The sequence below is a fragment of the Phoca vitulina genome, unplaced genomic scaffold (genome assembly GCF_004348235.1).
Source record: "Phoca vitulina isolate PV1807 unplaced genomic scaffold, GSC_HSeal_1.0 scaffold7, whole genome shotgun sequence".
Lineage (NCBI taxonomy): Eukaryota > Metazoa > Chordata > Mammalia > Carnivora > Phocidae > Phoca > Phoca vitulina.
The window spans coordinates 70,630,418-70,652,875 of NW_022589710.1; the positions used below are offsets into that span (position 1 = coordinate 70,630,418).

Consider the following 22,458-nt stretch of genomic DNA (forward strand, 5'->3'; position numbering starts at 1 on the left):
GTAAGCTCGGTCTTGCCCACAGCCGCCTGCGGTATGAACAGAGCCAATGCCTCAGTCAAGGTGGGAAAGGCCAGAGCTGGTCGGATTGTCCCAACAGACAGCAAAAGAGCGAGACCCTCCTCTGTCGTCTACAGAAGTTCACCTTAGGTATAAAGACACAAAACCCAAAGGACGATAAGCTCCATCTCTGAGCAGCTGTCCCTGGCTGGCAGCTTCTAGAGAGCAGGCCCAGCCCCTAACCCCCCCAGCTCTGCAGGGCATGCCCGTGGCAGCACACCCCCCATCACCAGGCAGGCCTGCAGCCCCAAGTTAGCTCGTTCCCACACCTGCCGTGATGGGGGGGGGGGGCAGTCTGCTGAGCACGGGTTCCCACCCCGTCCCTCCGGAGGCAGCCCCGTGCTGGCCAGAGCAGGTGTGGGGGTGTGGGCCAGGATGGCCCCCGGGAGTTTTCTGTCCAAGGTGCCCATCGCCTTTGCGCCCCCCCACGATCCCCACCCAGAAGTTCAGGGTGTTCACTCATTTCCTCAGCTCCCCCCACTTGAGATGGGGTTGTATTGTGTCCATGCCCGTGACCTTGACCCCTCTCCTGGGACAGAAAGCATCCCCCATCACCTGTGGGATGGGGTGGGCCCGCCTAACAACGGGCCCCAGGCTCCTCCCCGGTTTCCGCCCGCACCTGCCACTGCAGCCGTCTGCCCGAAGTCTGAGGACAACAGAAGGGTGTCACTGTATTTTCTCTGGTGGACTTTGCTCTTTTCTGTGTCAAGGTATACATAAAACTTAAAGGCCTTAACCATTTCAAGTGTACAGCTCGATGGCATTAAATACGCTCACCACCGCCCACCGTCGTCTCTGGAACTCTTCATCTTGCAAATCCGACTCCCCGTTAAACTCACTCCCCAGCCCCTGGCACCACTTTCTCCCCACGCATCTCACTCCTCAGGGCCCTTGTGTAAATGGAATCCTAATGTCTGTCCTTCGGTGACTGGCCTGTTCCACTCAGCATAATGTCCTCAGGGTCCATGCATGTGGCAGCGGGAGCCAGAAGGTCCTTTTCTGAAGGCTGGGTCATAGTCCTGTGAATGGACGGGCCTCGGTTTGCTTATCCATTCACCCACTGTGGACACTCGGGTGCCATCCACGGTTTGACCACCGTGAATCATGCTGCAGTGACCACGGCGACGGGCTCTCTGCTTTCAGCCCTTGTGGGTACAGACCCAGAAGTGGACTTGCTGGGTTATTGGGGTCTGATTTCTCGAGGAACCGCCATACTGTTTGCTCTCAGCGGCTGCACCGTTTTACCTTCGCGCCAACAGCGCACGGGGTTCTGATTTGATGCCCATGTTCATCCGTGTGACGTCTGGACGTCTCTTTTACCTCTTTCATAGGTAATGTTTGGTGTGTGCGTGTGGTTCCAAAAGAGCTGTGTCCTCTTGTGACTGGGGCCTACTCCGGATGTGCCCCCAACCTGGCACTCCTCACAGGCGCTCCCTCCAGCGGGAGGGGACAGCCACCCCATCTGGAGTCACCTTGGGGTCTGGAGAGGGAGGGGCCCCCACCCCCAGGCGCATGCCCCAGGACCTATAAATGTCCCGGCATCCCGGCCACACCTGCACGGGAGAGATGAGGCCAAGGCTCCCAGGCTCCCTCCGCCGGTGCTTGCCGGGCAGCTGGCTCCCCTGCGCTGAGCAAGCGGCCACCAGGCATCCACCAGGTGGCGCCTGCCACACGTCCCACCGGGCGGCTGGGTCCCCGTCTGGGCCACTCGCACCCCTCTACCCAGCAGTCCCAGACTTGCTGCGTGACCTCCGCCAGGCCTCCTGGGCTGCGAGGGGGTGACCCGGCTGAGCGCATGGACAGCCTGGGCACCTGCCCACTCCGTGAGCGCCGCCAGGGAGGGCCATCCTCTCTCGGGGGCAGGCTGATCCTGCTCCCCCTACACACGCCGGCCAGCCCACACGCTTTCACCCGCCACCCACCAAAACAAGCCACAAAGTTGAAAAGCAGTGTTTATTGAAGAATTTGGAGGGAAAGTCTCATAATAGTAAAAATAGTAAAGTTGAATGTAAAAAGCGCCCCGGTGCGGCATGGCGTCCAGCCGCGAGGCGCGGAGGGGGCGCTGAAGGCCCCTCCGAAGGGCGCTGGGCGCATGGCGGGCCAGTGAAGCTGCTCCAAAGGACGAGTGCTACCTGGGGACACCATCGAAGTGAGACGCCCCGGAAGGGACCAAAGGGTGGGAGGGAGGGGCTTTCTTGTCACTATGATTAAAAAACCCCAAAATGCATGTGAATAGCGTAATACACAGCAACGGATTGCAACCTCGTTCCTCTGCCTCTCGGGCGAGCCCGGCCTGGCCTGCCCCAGGGAGGGGACCAGGCCAGCGTGCCACAACCAGGCTGCTGCTGGTGCCCCCAGGCTGGGCCGAGACAGCTGGCGGGAGGGACGGAGGGGCCAAGGCAGGGCGCACCCGGACCCCCAACTGCACATGGCTGCATAAGGCCCTCGACCTTTTCCTATGTGAATCTAATCGTTCTGAAGGCCAAGGCCATGTCTGGAGACCTAGATGAAATAAATTAAAAAAGCCCGCAGGACACCTTTGCTCCCGGCCCGGCTGGCAGGGAGGGTGCCCCCTTCAAGGCGGGCCGCCCCGCCCACAGCACGAAACGTCTTCCCATCCCCGCTCGGAGGAGTGACATGGCTCCCAAACGCATCCAGAGATAAACATGAAATACAAATCGTCCCGCGAGGCTTCCTCCCCGTCCCCTGAAGCCGCCGTCAGGAGTGCGGCGTGGCCAGCTGGCCTTCCTTAGGCCGTGCCGCTGGCCGAGTAGGAGAACTGCGGGAAGTGGGGCCTCCGCTCGCTGTCCTCACCCTCCATGTTGTCACCTGCAGCCGGGCGGGCGGGAGGTGCACTCAGACCCCAGCACCGGGAGCACAGCTCCCGTGCATCCAGAGACTGAGGCAGGCCCCTGGGCTCGCCTCCCAGGCCCTCTCACTGCCAGGGCCGGGACAGTGCCCTCCTGCCCCCATCACCACCCTTCCGCAAGGGAACGCTGCAGGCCTCAGGAGAGAAGGGAAGAAACAGGCTCGGGGTTTGGCGGGGAGGTGGCCCACCCCTCACCTTGGTCGGGTGGCGTGATGGTGATCATCTGAGCCGTGAATTCCTCATCAAAATACCTGGTGTCTGTCTCTGACGTGACCTGGGGCTTGAAGGGCGGATTGAGCTGCAGGGGACAAGGGCGGGGGGAAGGCAGGTGACAGGCTGCACTCTGCACTGCCCCCAGGGTCCGAGCTCCCCCTCACCCCCCCACCCCCTGCCGAGGGAAATGCCTCCTGTCTCCAGGCCACACTGAGGCCATGGAACGGGGCTCCAGCAGGGAGACACACAGGGGAGGGTGGCGGCCTGGAGCCCTGCAGACATGCCTCTCCCCCAGGGGCAGGCCAGGCCATGCTCGCAGTGGCCCCCACAGCTGACCAGCTCTGCAGGGCCCCAGGGCCCCAGGCAGAAGAAGACAAGTCCATTCTCTTTTCTAGCCTTCACTTTCTTTCTGGTTCTCTTATGAAGTAGGAAGGAGATGAAGAGGGATGCCATGGGACAGGGTGGACTCCCAGCCCCATCCTTAGGTGCCACTCACAGCCTGCCTTCCTGACCACAGCCACTCAGCCCAGCTGCCAGGGGCTTCCACTCTGATGTTCATGATAAAGGGACAGTCCCAAACCCACCAGGGCCAGCAAGTAGTATTCCCATGCAGTGGCTCTGGGGGCCCACGGCAGCCCTGGGAGGGGACCCCAGTAGCACCCAGATAGTCCTGGGGTACAGGGTGAACTTGACATGCCCCAAACCCACACAGGGCTCCCAGGGCCCTCCCTGCCCAACTCCCACCAGGAGAGGAGACCAGGCCTTCCTATCTGCAGAACGGGGAAGGGACAAGTCCTGAGCGCAGGGCCTGGCTGGCCTCATTCGCGGCTCAAGGACAAGAGTGCAGCCAGCTGAGTCAGGCTGCAGAGGATGCAAGGGCAACTGTACGGGATGTGCCCGTGGGAGTAGGGCCCTGCAGGCAAGCACCGCCCCCAGCACTCCAGGGCTGCCCCTCACGAGCTAGCAGGGTCTCCGGTCAAGGTTGGGCAGCTGGGCTGTCGGCGGGCAGGGAAGCAGACAGGAGCTGGGCAGGGCGAGGGCGCCTGTCACGCAGGCAGGACAGAGGCCCAGCCGGCAGCGTGTGGCCGGCAGTGGGCCTGCACGGGGAGGGTAGGCGGGAAACCAGGTGGAAGTCTGTCTGGTGACAGGGTGTCCAGCACAGCCTGGTACAGCCTTCCTGGGCCTGCTGGGCCACCCCGCCAGCCTGCGCCAGGGCCTGGCGCTCCCACGTCCCTCCAAGGGCGAAGGGCAGGGGGATGTGTGCACAGAGCAGCTGCCTCGCTCCCGGGAGGCCTCCCTCCTGCGCCGGACGGGCAGGTGCTGTGCCCCGACCCTGCACGCTCGTGGAGAGCAGGCCTGGGCTCTCCCTGCAGCAGGAGGCACGGAGGTCGGAGGGAGGGAGGGGACAGCGCGGCTAGCGGCCCCACTCCACCACCAGCCTTTAGCAGGCAGCGTCGGGCACAGGGCGCCCTCTTCGGGGAGTCCATGCCTACGTAGCTCCTCCCGGGGCTTGGAATGAGGGAGGACCCTGCAGAGCTCCGGAGGAAATCCCGCAGTACAGACCCTGTGAGCCGGGGGGAGAGGTACGGGCAGAGGGCAGGGAGAGGGATGGGTGTGCACGGGTGAGTGTGCGCCAGGCCCCCACACACCTTCTTCTCATACACGTCCTGCCACACGATGCTGGCGAAGAAGCGATGCTGCATGATCTCCTTGGCGTCCTCTGAGCCCCCTCCAAGCCTGTGGGGGCACATCGGCTGCTGCCACCTGCCTGGCTCGGCCACAGGCCCCTTACCGGCCCTCTTCCCTCCTGCTGGGGTCTCAGCGCGTGGGGGGATGGTGCAGGGGGGACAGCGTGGTCCCGGGGGGGGGGGGGACAGTGCGAGGGGGGCCGCATAGTCCTGGAGTGGTGGGGATGGTGCAGCCCCTCTGGGGGGCTGTGGACAGCACCATGCCAAGGGCCATGCCCCAGCACATGTAGGACACTGGGGAGAAAGGTGCTGCCAGCATGGTGGGGTCCCCTGAGCAGGTGTGAGAGGCTACAAGGTCGGGGTCAAGGTGCCCATCTGGCCCCAGTGAGCCCTGGCCGAGGACGTCACACATCGGCCATCAGTGTGGCCTGGAAGCTGCCCTGCTGTCCCGAGGGGAAACTGGGGGATCGCGTGGCTCACCTCTGCTTGGGGTCCTTCTTGAGCAGCCCCGAGAGCAGGGACTTGGCCTCAGGGCTGAGTGTGCGTGGGAAGCGGAGCTCCTCCATGAGGATTAGCTCGAAGAGCTTCTCGTGGTCCTGGTTGTAGAAGGGCAGCCGGCCGCACAGCATCTCGTACATGACCACGCCCAGCCCCCACCAGTCCACCGCCCGGCCGTAGTCATTGTCTTCCAGCACCTGGGGGCGCAGGGACACAGGGTCGTAGGCTGCCCGGGGGGCGTGGGGTCCCAGACCGCCCAGGGGACGCAGCAGGGCCACACCTCGGGGGCCAGGTACTCGGGTGTGCCGCAGAAGGTCTTCATGGTGGCCCCGTCCTTGATGCCCTCCTTGCACAAGCCGAAGTCTGTGATCTTGATGTGCCCGTCCTTGTCCAGCATGAGGTTCTCCAGCTGTGGGGGGCGGCCTCCAGGTCAGCACCAGCCCGCCGCGCTGCCCTGCGGCCCCCGGCCACTCCCGCCCACCCACCTTAAGGTCACGGTAGACCACGTTCTTCTCCGAGTGCAAGTAGTCCAGGGCAGACACGATCTCAGCGCCGTAAAAGCGGGCCCGGTCCTCAGGGAACACGCGCTCCCGGGACAGATGGAAGAAGAGCTGCAGGACAGGGGTGTGAGGAGCGCAAGGACCGCAGGGACCCTGGCTCCCTGGGGCGGGGCACCCGCAGGCCGGGCACCACACCGTCCCTGTGCTGGGGGCGGGGGGGGACACCCGAGGGCTCCCTGTGCTGGGGGGGGACGGCGAGGGCTCCCTGTGCTGGGGGGGAGGACACCCGAGCGTCAGCCCCATGCAGGCCATGCGGCCACCCTACCTCGCCCCCGTTGGCGTACTCCATGACGAAGCAGAGGCGGTCGTGGGTCTGGAAGGAGTACTTCAGGGCCTACGGGGTAAGCAGAGTGGCTACCGTGGGCCCTGGACCCGCCCGGAGCCCCAGTGCCCACACGCCATTCTTGAGGAAGGCGCAGTGTGGGCTCTGTATCAGATCTCGGGCCCCCTGCACGGCAGGCAGGGCAGCAGCTGGGGGGACCCTCGGCAAGGGGAGGACGTGCCCAGGGCAGAGCTTACCGGCCACTTTCCTACCTCACACCACAGGGGGCCTGGCTCTAAGAGGAAAGGCCCAGACAATCGAGTCGTCCCCACAAGTGACCGATGTGTGCATCGGATCTAACCCAGCGGATCTAACCCAGCGGCCGGGATGAGCCCCATTCACAGAAAACGGGACGAGAGGCCAGCTCCAGACCTCAGGCAGCGGGGACCAGCTGCGCCACATGACCCCGTCCCCATGGAGAACCCGCAGGAGGGAGATGCCATCGCCAGGGCAGAGGGTCAGGGGCCGGCGTGTGTGGACCCCAGCATCTCTGTCGAACATGACAGCGCTGCTGGGCTCACGGGGCTGCACCAAGGGGGAGGGAAGGACACTAAGCCTGGACATGAGAACGAGGGGCAAGCTGATGCAAAGGAGGTAAAACCACCATAACGAACAAGTCTGGGTAAAAAAAAATGAGACCTTTTAAAAATGTTGGTCACTTCTTCTAAGAAACTGTTTTAAGGAATGCTTTAGAGAAGTACAGACCTTCTCTGCTCTGCCCCCACTTTGGGCCAGGAGGTCCCCCGGGATGAGGACACCATGCTGAGCAGGTGACAGGGCCTGGGGGCTCCCAGGGAAAGCCCGGGTAGGGGGCGGCGGCCTGTCCACTCCACACGGACCAACCAGCTCGTCCACAGCTCCCAGGAGCCGGCTGAGCCCGGGATGCTCACTAAGGCTAATTAGTGGTTTTCCATACACCCCTCCTGGGCTGAGTGCCCCGCAGCACAGGGACCCTCCACACTCGAGCCTCAGAGGGGAAGCAACTGGAAGGTGGAGTGCAGAAGGGTAGGCATGGGGGCCTGGGGGCAGCAAACAAGCCCCCACCCCTTTCCGGCATCAGGGCCTCCACCCCCGGCACTCGGAAGTGCACCCACCCTCTGAACTCTGAAGCACACCAGCCCTGTCTGCGGGGAGACGGGCACACGGCCTCCAGCACTCACCGTCAGGAACGGATGCCTCGAGTTCTGGAGAACGCGGTTCTCCGTGAGCGTGTGGGCGACCTCGTCCTGGAAGACAGGGTCAGGTGAGCCGCCCCCCCCCCACCTCCCGGCCCGCCCTGGCCAGGCCCCGGCCCTGCGCCCTACCTTGGCCACAATGACCTCCTTCTTCAGGATCTTCATGGCATAGTAGCGGCCCGTGGCCTTCTCCTTCACCAGGATCACCTTCCCGAACGTGCCCTTCCCCAGCAGCTTCAGGTACTCAAACTCGTTCATGGTCTGCAGGGCGGTGGGCAGGCACGTGCAGTCGGGGGGGGCCCAGGCCCCCCTGGAATCCCGCCTCCCTGCCTTACTTCCCACACAGGGCTCCCGGGGGCCACACTGGGACTGCCAGGTCCCTCTGAGGTGGGGGAGGGCCTCACCACACGGTGCTTGGGCTTGGCCAGGGACACCTCCATCTCCTCAGCCCCCGAGTTGTCGCTGGGCGAGCCCGACCGAAAGTCCATCATCTCTTCCTCCTGCCTCTTGAGCCCATCGGCCACCGTCTGGATGGCAGTCGTCCACTCCTCCCTGCAGGGCCCGCAGGTCAGGTCCCGTGACCCGGGCCTGGACCCCGGGGACACCGAGGCCTAGCTTCCCACAGGGTGGTGTGCCCTCCCCACCGGAGAGCAGGGCCCCGGCACCCCGCGCGTCCCCGTGGGTCCATCTTGTACCGCTCCTCGGGTGTCTCCACGTGGAAGGTGCGCTCGATCACCGTGGTCCACTGCAGGCAGCGGATGATGAAGGTGTTGGGCCTGGGCCGCTCCGTCTTCATCAGCTGACATTCTGGGGGCAGGGCTAGGTGGGTGTCTGCACACACAGCCCCACCCCCAGGACCTCACCAGGGGTCACGGGAGGCCCGCTCCCATCCCCACTCCAAGCCTTGGCTCCCCTCCTTGTAAAATGGGGCCAGGATGCCCATTCCGGCCCAGACACCGGGTGCCGTGCTCTGGAGCAGCGAGGCGCCCCTGCGGGGCCGGCTGGGGCTGGCTCACCTCAGCCCCCTGCCATCACCTCCCTCAGTCCTTCGGTCTCTGAGCCCACGCTGCAGGCCAGGCCACGGCTCGACCGGCCAGACGGTGAGGAGTATGGATGCCCCAGCGAGGGGCCCGCAGGAGGGAAAGCAGCTGGCCCCTGAGCAGGAACCTCCCGCCATGTTCACGGCTGTGACTGCCGGGCCCCCGCCCCCTCCAAGCGGGGCCAGTCCCAGAGCAGAGGCTGCTGGTGACGCAGCCTTCAGAGGCCGCCTGTCCTGGCAGGAGGCTGGAGGACATGACCCACCTGGAGGCTGCTCGGGCTGTACCCGCCCCATACTGACGGCGCCCCATCACCCCCCGAGGCTGGGGATTCCAGGTGCGTAGCAGAACATGCACGCACACACTGGGAATGCGTGCACACGGGGAGCATGCACACACCTGGAGCACGCACCACCGGGAACGCGCGCACACCGGGAGCACGCACACACCTGGAGCATGCACACACCGGGAGCACGCACACCGGGAGCACGCACACACCTGGAGCATGCACACACCGGGAGCACGCACCACCGGGAATGCACACACACCGGGAGCACTCTCACACCGGGAGCACACTCTCACACCGGGAGCACACTCTCACACCAGGAGCACTCTCACACCGGGAGCGCACGCTCACACCGGGAGCACTCTCACACCGGGAGCACGCGCTCACACCGGGAGCGCGCTCACACCGGGAGCGCGCTCTCCCACCGGGAGCGCACTCTCCCACCGGGAGCACTCTCCCACCGGGAGCACGCTCTCACACCGGGAGCACTCTCCCACCAGGAGCACTCTCACACCGGGAGCACGCTCTCACACCGGGAGCGCACTTTCACTGGGAGCACGCTCTCACCAGGAGCACACTCTCACACACCTGTGTGCACACACCAGGAGCCCAGGGACCGTGGGGATGCACCAGGCCCTGAGAGGGGTGAGGCAGTCAGGGGGTGCTGCTGGGAAATTCTAGGCCGATGCTGGCCCAGCCTGTGTGAGCAGAGAGGGGGCCCAGGGCCAGTACAGGGGCTTCTGACATTCCAGTGTCTGGGCCCTGGCAACTTCAAGGGGCCCTGGCAACTTCAAGGGGCCCTGGCCGGGCTCAGCAGTGTAAGGAAGTGGTCCACCAGGGCTGGGTGCCAGGAGGGGGCTTGGGGCCGGCCTTACGGGGAGGTGGCCTGTGTCAACATGGGGGTGGGGGACAGAAAACCTGTGGCCGGTCTTCTCCATCCCGCACCCCCAACTCCCACTCGCTCATCAGAGACCAGGTTTTCCCAGGACCTAGGCACCTGGCGCCCATCTCAGAGCCTGGTTTCTTGTCCCCCCACCCCTGGAATCCATCCCCAAGGAAAAGCCCCTCCCCCACTGCTCAGGCAGCCCTCTGGATGGTGTCTGCCTCCGCAGAGTCCCTGTCATCCCCCCTGCACTCTGCCGACACAGAACATTCCTGAGGGCCCCCACGCCCCTGCCAGCAGGGTGGCACCCACCCCAGCCAAGCCTCCTTCCTGAACCCTGAAGCCCCTGCCCAGCCCCAGCCAGGGAGGCAGTGAGGGGGGCCCACATGGTCACCAGGCTGCAGGGGATGGTGGTGCCTGCCTCCTTGGTCTCCCTTCCGCCTGGGGCCCCTCCTCGAACAGCTGCCTTGTGGAAGCTTGAGGCTGGGGAAGGGGGGACTCAGGACTCACTGGACCCAGGTCACAGTAAAGCCTCCCTGGGAGACCCCCAGGCTGGAGCCTCCCTGACAGAAGGCCCTGGGGTGGGTACACTGGCCATGCCCCTTGCCCCTGCAGCACAGCGCCAGGTACACTGGGAGGGTGGGCGGGACAGCCAAGGTCCAGGAGCGCCCCTCCTCTATATTCCTGCAGGCATGGAAGCCATGTGCCCCCCCCACCCCGTCAGCCCGTGCTACTTCCTCCTGAGACCCTGCACCAGAGCCTGCCCCAGGCCATGTGCGGGGCTGGCGGGCAGGGAGGGCAGAGCTAGGCGGAGAGTGGAGATGCGTGAAGGAGCCTAGGGTGGATCCCGGACCCCCAGCGGGCACTGCACTCTGTACCCGAGGGCGTCCCACGAGGGACCCAGGGGGCCTCTCCGTTGCTGAGCCCCTCTCTCATCCTCCCGCCCCCACTGGGCCTGTGTGCCAGGGCAGAGCCAGGTTTCAGGGCGGCTAGACCAGAAACAAGAGACCAGGCTGGACGGCCTGCCTGACTCAGCCGCTCCCCCTCCTTGGCAGCCCAGCTCCGTGCCCGGGGCTCCCTCACCCCAGGGTCACCAGCCTCGGGACTCAGCATGAAGAGCTCCCACCAGCCAGAACCGGCCACTCACCAGTTCCCACGGTGACTCAGAGCCAGCCCAGACCCCCCTGGTCCCTGGCCACTGCTGGCCCCAGACACAGAGGCCCGGGGGCGGGGGGGGCATCAGTGTGGAGGCTGCTGGGCACAGAAGACTCCTGGCACCCTGCCCACCTGCCCAGCCAGGGCAGTCCCCGCTGCAGCCCCACGTGGCCGCAGGTACTTACGAGCCACAGAGAAGTTGTTGAGAGGGGACTCTCGCTGCTCGACGTCCTGGGGCCGCTCCTTGTAGCCGATGAAGGTGCCGTCATTCTTGAGGAGGAAATATCGGGGCCGCCAGGTTTTGATGTACTCCCCTGAGGACATGTGGGCAGTGAGGGGCTGCGGCCACCGGGCCCTGCTCTCACCTCCCCCCAGAAACCCCGTCCCTGTGGCAGGCCGGAAGCTCACTGCACCCGCGCAGACAGGACACCCTAACCCCAGGCCCCTGCCCCCTGCCCCTCACTCCAGCACGGCGGGCAGGGGCTGGCTGGGAAGGCCATGGGCCAGGTGTCAGGGCTGAGCTCTCCCCACCCAGCGGGGGCCAGCCAGCTGCTACAGTGGCCGTGGTCAGTGGACTGCCCACCACAGCTGAGCCCTGGCCTGCAGGCCGGAGCCTGGCATCCAGCACTGCGGGGACAGTGAGCGAGACTCAGGGCCCAACCCCCTGGGCTGGGCACTGGGACAGCCCCTCACCGCCCATGTGACAACACTCCCTGTCCAGGGCCCCACGGGGAAGCCAGACCCAGGAGGTGTGTGTGCGGTCCTCAGGCTGCCACCTCCCACCCTTGACCTCCGTGGCCCACAATGGGTTACCCAGGTACACGGGGATGTTTTCCCCAAAGTTTCGCCACATCAGCCATAAACAGGCATTCACACTTAAGAACCAGAGCAGATGTCCTCTGCGATATCCGAGCGACTGTCATTTTTCATACTGACACCGAGAAAAAAGATGTTTCATTTACATTTTGCCGAGCAAGGAGTTTGAACAACAACAGAGAACTTACTAATTAGACAACTGCTTTATCGCAGGGGCCACCAGGCAGCAGGTGGGGAGGGGGCTCAGCCCCGGGCAGGGGCTTTCCCTCCCAGCTGAGCCCCAGGGGAGGGAGCAGAGCAAAGGCCCCATCCGGGACCAGACACCTCCGAGGTGCTCCCAGCCCCTCCCCGCCCAGCCCCTCCCCACCAAAGGCCTCTGGGTGTGGCCTCTGAGACCCAGCCAGCCCTCCCGCCGCTCCACCCGGCCCGTGGGGGGCTTGCCTGGCTGCAGGCAGTGGGGGTCACCTCCAGGCCCAACACCGCTGGCCCAGGGAAGACCCGAGTGATGGCCAGTGACCTGCCCTGTACCCCAACAGCATTTAGCAGGATCTCCGCCCGGTTCCGCTGAGCCCCCCCAGCCCATGAAGACGGTGGGCTGGGAAGGCTGTGGTCAGGCCTTGTGCGGACGCTGCTCCTGCCCCTGGTGGCCTGGGACTCCCCCACGGACACCCCCTCCCCGCCGGTGCAGTGGGTGGGCACGAGCGGAGTAGGCTCCGGGGCCGTGTGTAGCCCACCACCCGTGCGGTCCCGGGCCGCTCGCTCCCACCCGCCTGCGTGCCAGTCTGGAGCTGTCGGCCCCTGATGGAGTGCCTCCCATCCCACCAGCTGCCGCTCCCCGGGATGCTAACTGAGCGGGGAGACTGATGAGCGCCTCGCCTGCGCAGCCCCGAAAATCCATCTTGATTCACCAACTGCCGCCAGCTCCCACCGCGCCCGGCACGGCCCCCCAGCACTGTGCCCTGTGCGTGCAGTCGGCACGTATGTGCCTGCTCAGCAGCACCCACACGCCTGAGCGGGCCTCAGTTTCCCCACTGGGTCCAGGATCCCTGGAATGGGGGTGCCAGTGCTGCTAAAAGTACCCAGGACTCCCCCCGGCCACTTGGCCCTGCACCTGCGGTCTAGTAGCCTTCACCCCCTACCCCACTCCAGGGCCAGGAAGGTTCTGGAACCCAGAACTGGGGAGCGGGGGTGGGGGGGGCAAGGGAGCAACACTGGCAGGGAAGAGGTGGAGGAGGGGCAGGCACCCACCCTGAGCCCCAGACAAGAGGGGTGACTCTGCTGGGCCCTCCACCAGCTCCCAGCCCCAGGACACTGAAGGGGGGACCACGGCCAGTCCCCAGCTGCCCCCTGCCTGTGCCCCACATGGCTGAGCCCAAGAGCCACACAACACCCAGGTGGGATGGAGGGCAGGGAAGGCGGTCTCACTCAGCCCCCCACCTGGGCAGCCGGGCACACAGACCCCCTGAGGAGGAATGGGGACCCTAGGGGAGGCTGGGGCCAAGACTAAGACACACAGACCCCTTCTGCCTGGCGGGGTGCAGCGGTCACCTGGGGGCCGAGGCGGTGCCAGATGCATCCTGGGCCGTGGCCTGCCTCTGAACGAGTCCAGCCCAGACAGATGGGGGCCCCAGAGCCCTGCTCACTCCCAGGCCTTGGGGTGACACAGACTGCGTGGGGACACAGCCACCCCTGTGCCTGACCACGGCTGTCCACAGCCACAGGAGGGCAGCCATGGGCGCTGGGCGGGGACACACATCAGCCAGTGCTGCTGGTGGGAACTCCCGAGCCTTCACTCCGGGCAGGTGACAAACGGGAGCCCAAGTCTGCCCTTCAGGACACGACTCCCTAAGTGGGCGTCCCCACCACTCCCTCGGGGGCCAATGCCTGCCCACAGCCAGGGTGATCTCCTGGCAGCCACTCAGGGGGCAGCAGGAAGTGGCCTGGACCCAGGCCCCGGGCCTGTCTTTGGTCCCTGCCACTCACAGCCAAAGCCCAGGATCCCCAGAGCGGCTCTCCACCCACCCCATCCCACCCCATCCCACCCCATGCAAACATTTCAGACCAAGGCCCACACAGGGTCTCAGCACAGGCCCAGGACCAGCTCGGCACACAGCTCAGCAGCCCAGCCAGGATCCCGTACCTACTGCCACGAGACAGGAGCCACGGCGAAACCGGGAGCAGGCACCCCTACCCAGAGGGTCTGTCCTGGGTGGGCAGGCAGGAGGGGCAGCATCTCCATCCCCGCTCAGGGTTCTCTCAGAAACCCAGCCCCGGGCCAGGGTCAGGGAGGGACCCATACTGTCCCTCGGCCCCGCAGCACCACACCTACTCCTCGGAGACCACGTCCTGCCCGGCCACCAGAGAAGGGGACTCATGCCCTCCTGAGCCCTTCACTCCCACGCCAGGGCACCCACAGTAAGGGCTCCAGCGGGGGCGGGGGCGGGGGCAGGCAGGCTTAGCCAAGCTCCTATTCTGCCCAGACTAGGGCTCCCCTACCTCCTCCCGCCCTCCAAGGGCCCCTCAGCTTCCAGCACTGGCCCCCTCGGTGTCCCCATGTATCCTCCACCAGGAGGACCCTTCCAATATCCCTGCTCATCTTGGGAGGCAGCCCATGCCCAGGAAGAGGCTGGAGGTGCCCAGAGAAAGGAGGGGTTCCTTGTAAACAACCTGGCCTCCCACAGCCCAAATCACACTGCCAGGGCCACAGGGAGAGGGCCTGGGGACAAGACGGGCAGAAGCTGAGGGCCTGTCCCCACTGTGGCTCCCAGGCACGTGTCCCGGGCCACACTATGGTCAGGGCACCCCAGGCAGCAGACCTGGGGGCTGGGACCCATGCTGTGGGCAAGCCGGGGGCCCCACCACAGTCCCTGGGCCGGACGCTGCAGAGCCGTCCACACCGCCGGGGGCCCCGGCCCGAGCGGCCGCCACGCCCTGAGCTCCGTGAACACTCCCAGCCCCCGGCTCCCGGGGAAGCTGCCGGATAAACACTCTGCCGCAGCGGTGGTGGCGGCTGGCAGGGTGCCAGGCGGCGCCGAGCTGTTTCTCCACAGCAAAGCGAGCCCCAGCAGGCCCGGGGAGCGGGCACCAGCTGACAGCGGCGACCGTGCGGTCCCCTGCCGCCGACACATCCATCGCGGGCCGACAGCTGCCGGGCGCCCATTTACCTTCTCCAGCACAGCGAGCAAACGGGCCTGCTGACGGCAGCCCATCCATCGCCGCCCCCCAGGACGGGGGCAGGCAGCGGGAGGGCATGGGCACGGGTCATCTTGGGGGGCCCCGCCTGCCAGGCCTCTGCCTGTGCACAAGCCAGGGTCCCGGCTCCCCGTCCCACAGGCAGGATGCTGGGCCACAGCCTGACGTCCAGAGCCCAGGAGCCCCAGGAACCAGTGCCGGGGGGGGGTCACACCCCCACTCAGACGGGGCCCTGGGGCTGTTGGGGTGAAGCACACCAACCTGCTCGAGCCGGAGCCTCTCCGAGGGCAGCATTCACGGGGTCCTCCCGGAGGCAGGGCTCGGACGGCCAGTGTGGCCAAGAGAGGCATCCACTCCGTGCCCAGCAGAGGGGCGCCACGTGGAGGAGGACACACGCTCCCCTGGCATGGCCCTCGAGCCTGGCTGCGCCCTCCCCCGGCCCACCACCCTGCCCTGCCTTCCCAGAAGGCTCCCTGACAGGCAGGGAGGACAGGGCTCATTATGCCCACCAGCTCCCTGGGGAAACTGAGGCACAAGTAGGGGACTCTCAAGGTCACAGACGGTGAGCAGAGCTGCCGATCCTGCTGCCCAGGCTGGGCTCGCTCCTTAACACCAGCTCAGCTCTTCACGGGTCTTTGGTTCTGCCGTCCAGCAGGCAGGCCCCCAGAGTCACGGCCCAATGCACACAGGTAGACTCAGGAACACCCTGGGGCCGCTCCCGCCTCCCCCCTGCCTCAGAACAGCGCCTCCCACCAAGCACCACGTCCAAACCCACTGCCACCGACCAGCCGCTGCCGATCGCCTCCGCCTAGACGTCCCACCCAGCCGCCGTCCTCCCTGCACGCCCCCACCTCCTGCTCGGGCACCGAGCATCGTCTAAACGCAGGCCACACGCGGGGCTGCCCGGAGTCCCAGCCCAGCTGCCACACCTCCCCATCCCCCTGGGATATGCCCACGTGCTTGGTCCCCACGGCCTGTGCCCACACCCACTGTCTCAGTGCTAGTCTCCTGCCCCCTCCAGAGCCCCCGCGGACAAGGCCACAGCCCCACTGCCCTGGTGCCCTCTGCCGTGCCCTGCCCACTCTCCCTGCACCAGCCTGGGCCTGTGTGCCCACCCCCCCACCCCCCGCCTATTCCAACAAGCCAGCCACTGGGTCACCTGTCTCCTGCCCGCCCAACTGATACGCACCTGGCCTCACCACAGTGGGGTTCGGGGAGGCTGGGTTTCAAAGACCTGGGTGTAGTGGGGGGCTCAGGGGCAACCACAACCACACCCCTGCCTGAACAAGAATCCCAGGGGGCCGGGAGGTTGAGCGGGCAGCCCCCAGGCCCGTCAGTCCACCAGCTGCGCCCCCATCTGCTGGCCCCTCAGGTCACAGGCCTGGGGAGAGGGGGCTGCAGTCTTGGGGCCCCCTGGGGTCTGTGAACCGAAATCCAGAGCCCAGAGAGCCTAGCTCAGAGCACCCACAGTTCGCAGAAGCAGCTTGGAGGAACCCCTCCCCAACCAGGCCATCGAGTCTCACGTCCCCGAAATACGGGTCTACTATTTCTTAAGGGTAAAGACACACAGCTGAACGCAGGGAGGAGGAAAGTGAGGGCTGGGCCCGGCAGGGGATGCGCAGCTCCCAGGAGCTGGCCCGCGGCTCGCCCTGCGGGGACCTCTGTCAGCCCGTGCAGAGCCAGATGAAGCCGGGGGGCCTGCCCGTGGGGCTGCCGGACAGGGGCTGGGCGTGCCGAGTGGACAGGAACGGCGGGCCTCAGCCCACGGCAGGGGGTGGCCCCAGCGAGCAGGAGCAGAGCCTCAGCCACGGGCTCCGGTTACAGGAGGGCCCGCAGGGAGGGCGCTGGCCCCGAGCCCGGCTGGGGGTGCCTGGGCAGGAGGGACGCCGAGGAGGCCGAGCCAGCCCCCACCCCGCGCCGTCCCACGGCACTTCTAGGAAGCGGGCCTGGTGCAACCCTGCTGGCCTCTCCTGACAGCTGCTGGTAGGCGGGGGTCTGGGCATGGCGCTCCGGGCCTCAGTGTCCCTCCTGCACGAGTGCACTGTGCTGCCCGGGGCCCCCAGCCCCACCCCCCTGCATGGAGTCCGGCCCTCCGCAGGGCAGCCCTGCCCAGAGAGCACGCCACAGCCACCGGCTGGGGCCACCAGCACGGGCCAAGGGACCCAGGGTTGGCGGGCGGTGACCCCTCACCCCCCGAGCGAGTCACCCCAGCTTCCTCTTCTGTTGTTTGTTCTGCACGGAGAGCCCAACAGGCTCACAAAACAGGAAACAGCCCCCAGCGGTGGCGGCCACGGCCACGGCCACACGCCAGGGCCAGCAGGCCCTGGGGCACACCTCCCAGCCCCGGGCCCGGCCGCCCCGCACCGAGCTGTCCCCGGGGCTAGGCCCGGGCCCTCACAGACACGCGGCAGGGCGCCAGCTGCCCCTCGGACCGGGGGGCTGCCGGGACCAAAGCCACAGCCACCGCAGCGTGAGCTGGGCCGGCGCTGGGGCCACCCCTCCCCCGACAGCCAGGGCGACCGAGGCACACGGGACGCCCAGAGCAGCCGTGGCCTCCAGCCTGGGGCACAGGGTCCGGGGAGCGGACGTGCACCTTCGCTGGTCCTGCTGAGCCCCCCGCCCCGCGAGGCACCCGGCCGCGCCCCTCGTGCAGACAAATCCCAGGGCCGCCCTGCCTTCCTCCCCTCTCCTGGTCCGCCCACCCGGTCCAGCCGGCCTGTCCGTGGGTCAGGGACAGCCAGGAAAGCCCCCACGAGCCTGGCTGGGCAGACGGTGCCCACACGGCCATGGGCTCCAAGAGTGGGGCCAGTGGGCAGGGACGCCCCAAACCAGCTGCACAGACCCAGGCCACGGCCTTAGCACAGAGTAGCCTGAAGACAAAGCGGATGCCACAGGCCAAGCTCGGCCAGACCTACATCCTGGAGCACGCTGGGTGTTTTTAAGTTGTCACCCTTTAAGAATCAAGAGAAGGCACAGAAGGGACCAAATCCTTGAAAATGCAAATTTTTGAGTAATGCTGAGCCCACCAGCCCCCAGCACGAGTGGCTAGAGCTGGGCTCAGCTGCTCCTTGCTTGGGGCGTCTGCTTATCGCTCGGGATACGTGTGTCAAAACATCCAACTCTTGCTCAGGAAGCCCACCCATCTCTGGGGACCCCCGTCTGCCCAGCTTACTCTCCTGGGGACCGGCTCCCCACTGGACACACTGGGACACTGAGGCCCAGAGGGCCTGCCTGGCCCCCAGAACACCAGAACAGGTCAGTGCAGGGCTGGAACTCACCGCCCAGGCTGGACTCGCCTCTGCCCATGGCGGCTGCCCTGGCCCAGGGCACAAAGCATCAAGACACCAGGAAACAGCCCAAAGGTCACTCCCCACAGATGGACGCCCACCTCCCCAAGGGGAGTAGGGGACCCTCTCTCCTGGCCTGAGGCTAGGGCCGGGCAGCAGGCCCTGGAGGCTGCTGAGCCTGACTTAGGGCCCCCGATAAACAACATGCCAAATGTCACCAGGCCATTCCCCACCACCGTTCCCATCATACACACAGGGAAACCAGTGCCCAAAGAGCTCAACAGATTTGCAGTGACAAAGCAGCTAAATCAGATTCAAACTCAGCTCTCTAGATGCCCCACTGGGCCTGATACCCTACCCCCCAGCCCCTTCAGAAGGCACAGGCCCTGAGTGGCAACCTGGAACTCAAGCAGGCAGCAGAAAGGCAGCCCTGCCCCAGCCTGGCTGGCCAGTGCACGTCCCAGTGACGGGGTCGGGGACCCTGAGCAGCCCTGAGGCCTTAATCTAACAGTCAACAAACGTTTGCCAAGAATTGAAGGCGTACCGGTCCCAAGTAGGGGCTGTGGATGTGTGCCGCCAGGCACGGGGGCCAGGTGAAGGGGGAGGGGACACCAAAGGGGGCTGTAAGGTGAGGCAGACAGGGCTGGACCCGGCAAAGGGGCTTCAGGCAGGAAGCAGGACTCGAGGGAAGCAAGGAGGAGGTAGGCAGTGGGGGAGGGGATCAAGAAGGCAGGCGGGTGCGGGGTGCTTAGGGGAAGCTAGGTGGAAGGGCTCCCCACGGACCACAGGGCCCTGGAGCCTCCTCACCTCTGTCTCAAGGCCCGGTTCACTGTCCTCCCTGCAGCTGCCAAAGCAAGCTCTAGAAACACACAACTGACCACATCCTTGATCCTCTGCTTCGAGCCCTCTGCAGCCCCCAATCCCTCATCCCTGTCACCTCTCACCTCCCACTGCAGCTCCTGCAGCTTCCCAGCCTGCTCTGCTGGAGAGCTCCTATGCATCCTACAAAACACAGTCGCATGACACCCCCTTTTGCCACACCTCCCTGTCTGCTCCCTCTGCAGCTGAGGTTCCCCTCCCAACAGCCTGTGGGGTCCTGGGCTGGGGATGGGGCATCCTCACGGCATCTGCTGGAAGGCATGCATGAGGAGTGGTGAACTAGCTAGCTGGGGTCACCAGAGCTTTGGGAAGGAACAGGTCTGGAGGAAGAGGAAGTTGGGGGCAGGAAGCTGATCCCCGCCCTGAGGCAGGAGGGAGTCACTCGCCAGGGGCACCTGGACGTGAGGCCTGTCCATCCCCCACTACCCATCCCTGAGCAACAGAGGGCTGTGAGGCAGGGGGCTGTGGGCAAGGCTACAGAGCAAGGGGCCAAGGCCACGGCTCCAGCCCCCCTGGGTCCCACCAAGCCCCTCCTGGGCGCAGGGCCCTGTGAGTGCGGACAGGGGAGGCTGGGCGGGCACCGGCCTCAGGCAGCTCGCTGCTCCAGCACAAACACACCCCATGCTGGGTCCCTGGGTGGTGCAGGGCCCCCCCACCCCAAAGCCCAGGCCCGAGGCAGGCACCGGGCCAGGCCAAGCAACTCTACCCTGCCCTCAGGAGCCCTCGGGCAGTGCCCCGGGCCGCCAGCGAGCCAGGCCTTGGACGGGCCCCAGTGTCCTCACTGCCTTCCAGGAAAGCAGGGAGGGAGGCGGCAGCCACTAGGCCAGCCAGCCCACACGGGCTCCACAGCACCCGAGGGAAACCTGCAAGCCAGCTCCGGGACCCCGGCCCCGACCCGACCCCGAGCGCACTGACCTCTCTTGTGCAGCCAGCCCTCCTTCACGATGGCCACGTCGTTCATGGTGTCCAGCTCCGGCACGCCGGGACAGCCCCGGCGCCACTCACAGGCCCCTCTCGGCAGGCTCTCCTGGAGCCCAGCCGGCGCACCCAGCGTCTGCAAGAACCAAAGGGAAGGGTGTGAGGTGGTGTCCAGCTCGGGGCCACTCCTCCAACCCCAGGGGAGGCCGGGAAGCCCTCTGCACCTCGGGGCCCATGCAGGGCCCCCCTCCCCACGTGGCTGCCCCACTCACAGCCACAGCCACCCCCCACTAGCTTCCATCACGGCACCTGATACAAAGTTCACGGGACTCGACCTGTTCCCCGGGGCCGGGCCTCCCCTCCCCCTGGGCTGCAATCTCCCCGCCACCCCTCTGACCTCCAGCCCCCTGCGCCTGTGCCTTTGTAGAGATCACCCCCATCCCCAAAAGGCCCTCCTGGCATATTCTAGCCTCCCTAACCTGCCAACCCAGCAGAGGCCACCTCCTCCGGGCAGCCCCTCTGACTGCTTGGAATGCCCAAGCCCCTGGTGAGGGTGCCCCTGTTCTCCCTGCCCGTGCTGTTCCCCCCACCCCATAGGCTGGGGTTCTCGGGGCAGGGACCAGGGTTCCTCGTTCTTGCCCCAGACTAGGAAAGAAGAGAAATTCAAACATGAAGCAAGTAGGGCCAGGAGACCAGGCGGCTGGCTCAAATGAGAGCCCAGAGCCCTCCGGGGTGACATAAAAACCTCCAAGAAACCCCAAGCCCCTCCTAAACCACAGAACCCCTGCTGGCCTGAATCTGGTTCATTCATTGGGCCAACGTGGAGCAGGCATCTCTGGTTTTGCCAGGCTCGGCCCTGGGGACAAAGAGAGGTTCAGATGGGTCCTGTCTGTAAGGAGCACCCAGTCCAGGGTGGTTACGGGCCCATAATCACAGCATTCAGGAGGCAACAAATGGGGGGTGCGCTGTACGAATGCAGAGGCGCCACTGGCCCACCAGCAGCCTTCTCCTGAACACACACGTTGGCCATTGAACCTGAGTGGCCCTCCCCATCGCTCCCTGCTGGATGAACTCCTAGGCATCCCTCAAAACCCAGTTCACACATCACCCATCCTGGGCATCCTGGGAAAGAGAATTCTTCCCACGCACCGGCCTCCGCTAGCCCTGCCCACAAGCACTCCTGAGGGCAGGCCGGGAGCGACCCCACACCCCCGGACTCCCAGGCCAGGAGGACCCGAGGGCCTCTGCAGTGGATCCCAGCATGGGTCGTCCCACAGCTGCGGACCTTGTCGGGCAACGCACCTTCCTGGCCTCCTGAGGCATGGGGCTGGGGCCCAGAGAAGGCTGCTCCGCACTGATGGTCTCAGGCTAAATTTAGAAGAGCAGGAAGACCCCACTGTCTGTGTCTGCTGCCAGGCCGGGGAGATACACTCTGCCCCAGGAGGAAAGGGCCCAGCGTGCTCAGCAGGCCACGGGGCGGCGACAAGCAGCACGCAAGACTGAGGGCAGGAAGAGACCTCCAAGGACAGGGCTCTGAGCCCCTGCGAGGCAGGCGCGGCCCCTCCGGCGACACAAGTGGGCGTGGCCTGCAGGCAGAGGGCTGGACCCAAAGACCTCTGGACGTCCCCGCCCCCACCCCGGCCTAAGCGGGGCCTGCCGCGGACAGAGTCAGCTGTCCAGCCCCGTGTGTAAAAATATCTGTGCACATGCACAGGGTGATGTGCATCTGCACAGGAATGAACACACCCCGCCAGCGCCTGGGCCGCCGCCGGGCGCAGGGCCGGAGGCACGGAGGGTCCCCGTTTCCCACGGCTTCCGCACCGCCAGTGCCCTCACCATAGAAGTGTGTTCGTGCCGTGATTATTTACGGAACAACCCACCAAAAATCGCCTGTGCTCTTATAGGGCCCCCTCCCTCGGTCTCCAAACCCTGGTCTGTGAACTGTATGTTCCGCTGGGGGAGGGCAGGGCACCCGGCCCCGCCAACGCACCCCCTGCCCTTCACTTGGCCCAGGGGCTCAGAGCAGCCAGGGGTAGCCTGGAGCAAGGCTGGGGGGCCCTCTGGCTACAGAGCACAGGCCCGTGCCCCCCACTCCGCCCACCATGGCAATACGCAGGAACCAGTCCTGCCCGCCTATCCCCCAACCTGGGGGGCAAGTCCCAGCCGCCTACCAGGCCCCAGCCTCCGGGATGGGGTGGGCAGCACCTCCAAAGCCCACCCAGGTCAGGAAGCAGTTTCGGGGCCCGGGCGGGTTGCTAGTCCTTTGTGGGCTGGCCCGGGCACCTCGCCATCACCTACAACTTTTTGTCTATGGGCAAAGGAAGTCTTCCCAAGGCCCACCCACAAACTTGAACGAGGGCTGGAGCAAGCCTCTCCGAGGTGCCCCTGAGCACCCGCTGTGCGCCGCGGCCGGCCAGCCCGCCTCGCCCCCCGCCCTGCCCGGCCCCACCAGCCGCTCGCCCAAGGTCACGAGGGAGGCCGGGGCCACGGCCCGTACCCCCGCCCGCCGCCGGCCGGGCCCGCGCGCCCTCCCCGCCCAGGCCGCGCTCGGCCACTTCCTGCTCCGCTCCTCCACCCGGCTGCGCGCGGCCCGCGCCCCGGCCCCGCCGGCCGGGAACAAAGC

The 22,458-nt window shown here is 66.1% G+C and overlaps 1 protein-coding gene across 2 annotated transcripts; it reads right to left on the bottom strand.

Annotated features, from left to right (window-relative positions):
• Positions 1–1,977: 1,977 nt before the first annotated feature.
• On the bottom strand, positions 1,978–22,258 carry AKT1 (AKT serine/threonine kinase 1). Of its 2 annotated transcripts, XM_032406027.1 has the most exons (15): positions 22,007–22,258; positions 21,138–21,203; positions 19,833–19,971; positions 10,929–11,057; positions 8,078–8,189; positions 7,787–7,934; positions 7,512–7,643; positions 7,368–7,433; positions 6,151–6,219; positions 5,811–5,936; positions 5,606–5,734; positions 5,308–5,522; positions 4,789–4,876; positions 3,122–3,224; positions 2,798–2,886 (listed from the first exon to the last, which is right to left on the bottom strand). In XM_032406027.1, exons 2-15 carry the CDS (start codon positions 21,156–21,158, stop codon positions 2,807–2,809), a joined length of 1,557 nt encoding a protein of 518 aa, XP_032261918.1. In that variant the 5' UTR covers positions 21,159–21,203; positions 22,007–22,258; the 3' UTR covers positions 2,798–2,806. The 2 variants fall into 2 exon arrangements, with proteins under 2 accessions (XP_032261919.1, XP_032261918.1); XM_032406028.1 differs by having other exon boundaries at positions 1,978–2,886; positions 21,138–22,256.
• Positions 22,259–22,458: the final 200 nt, after the last annotated feature.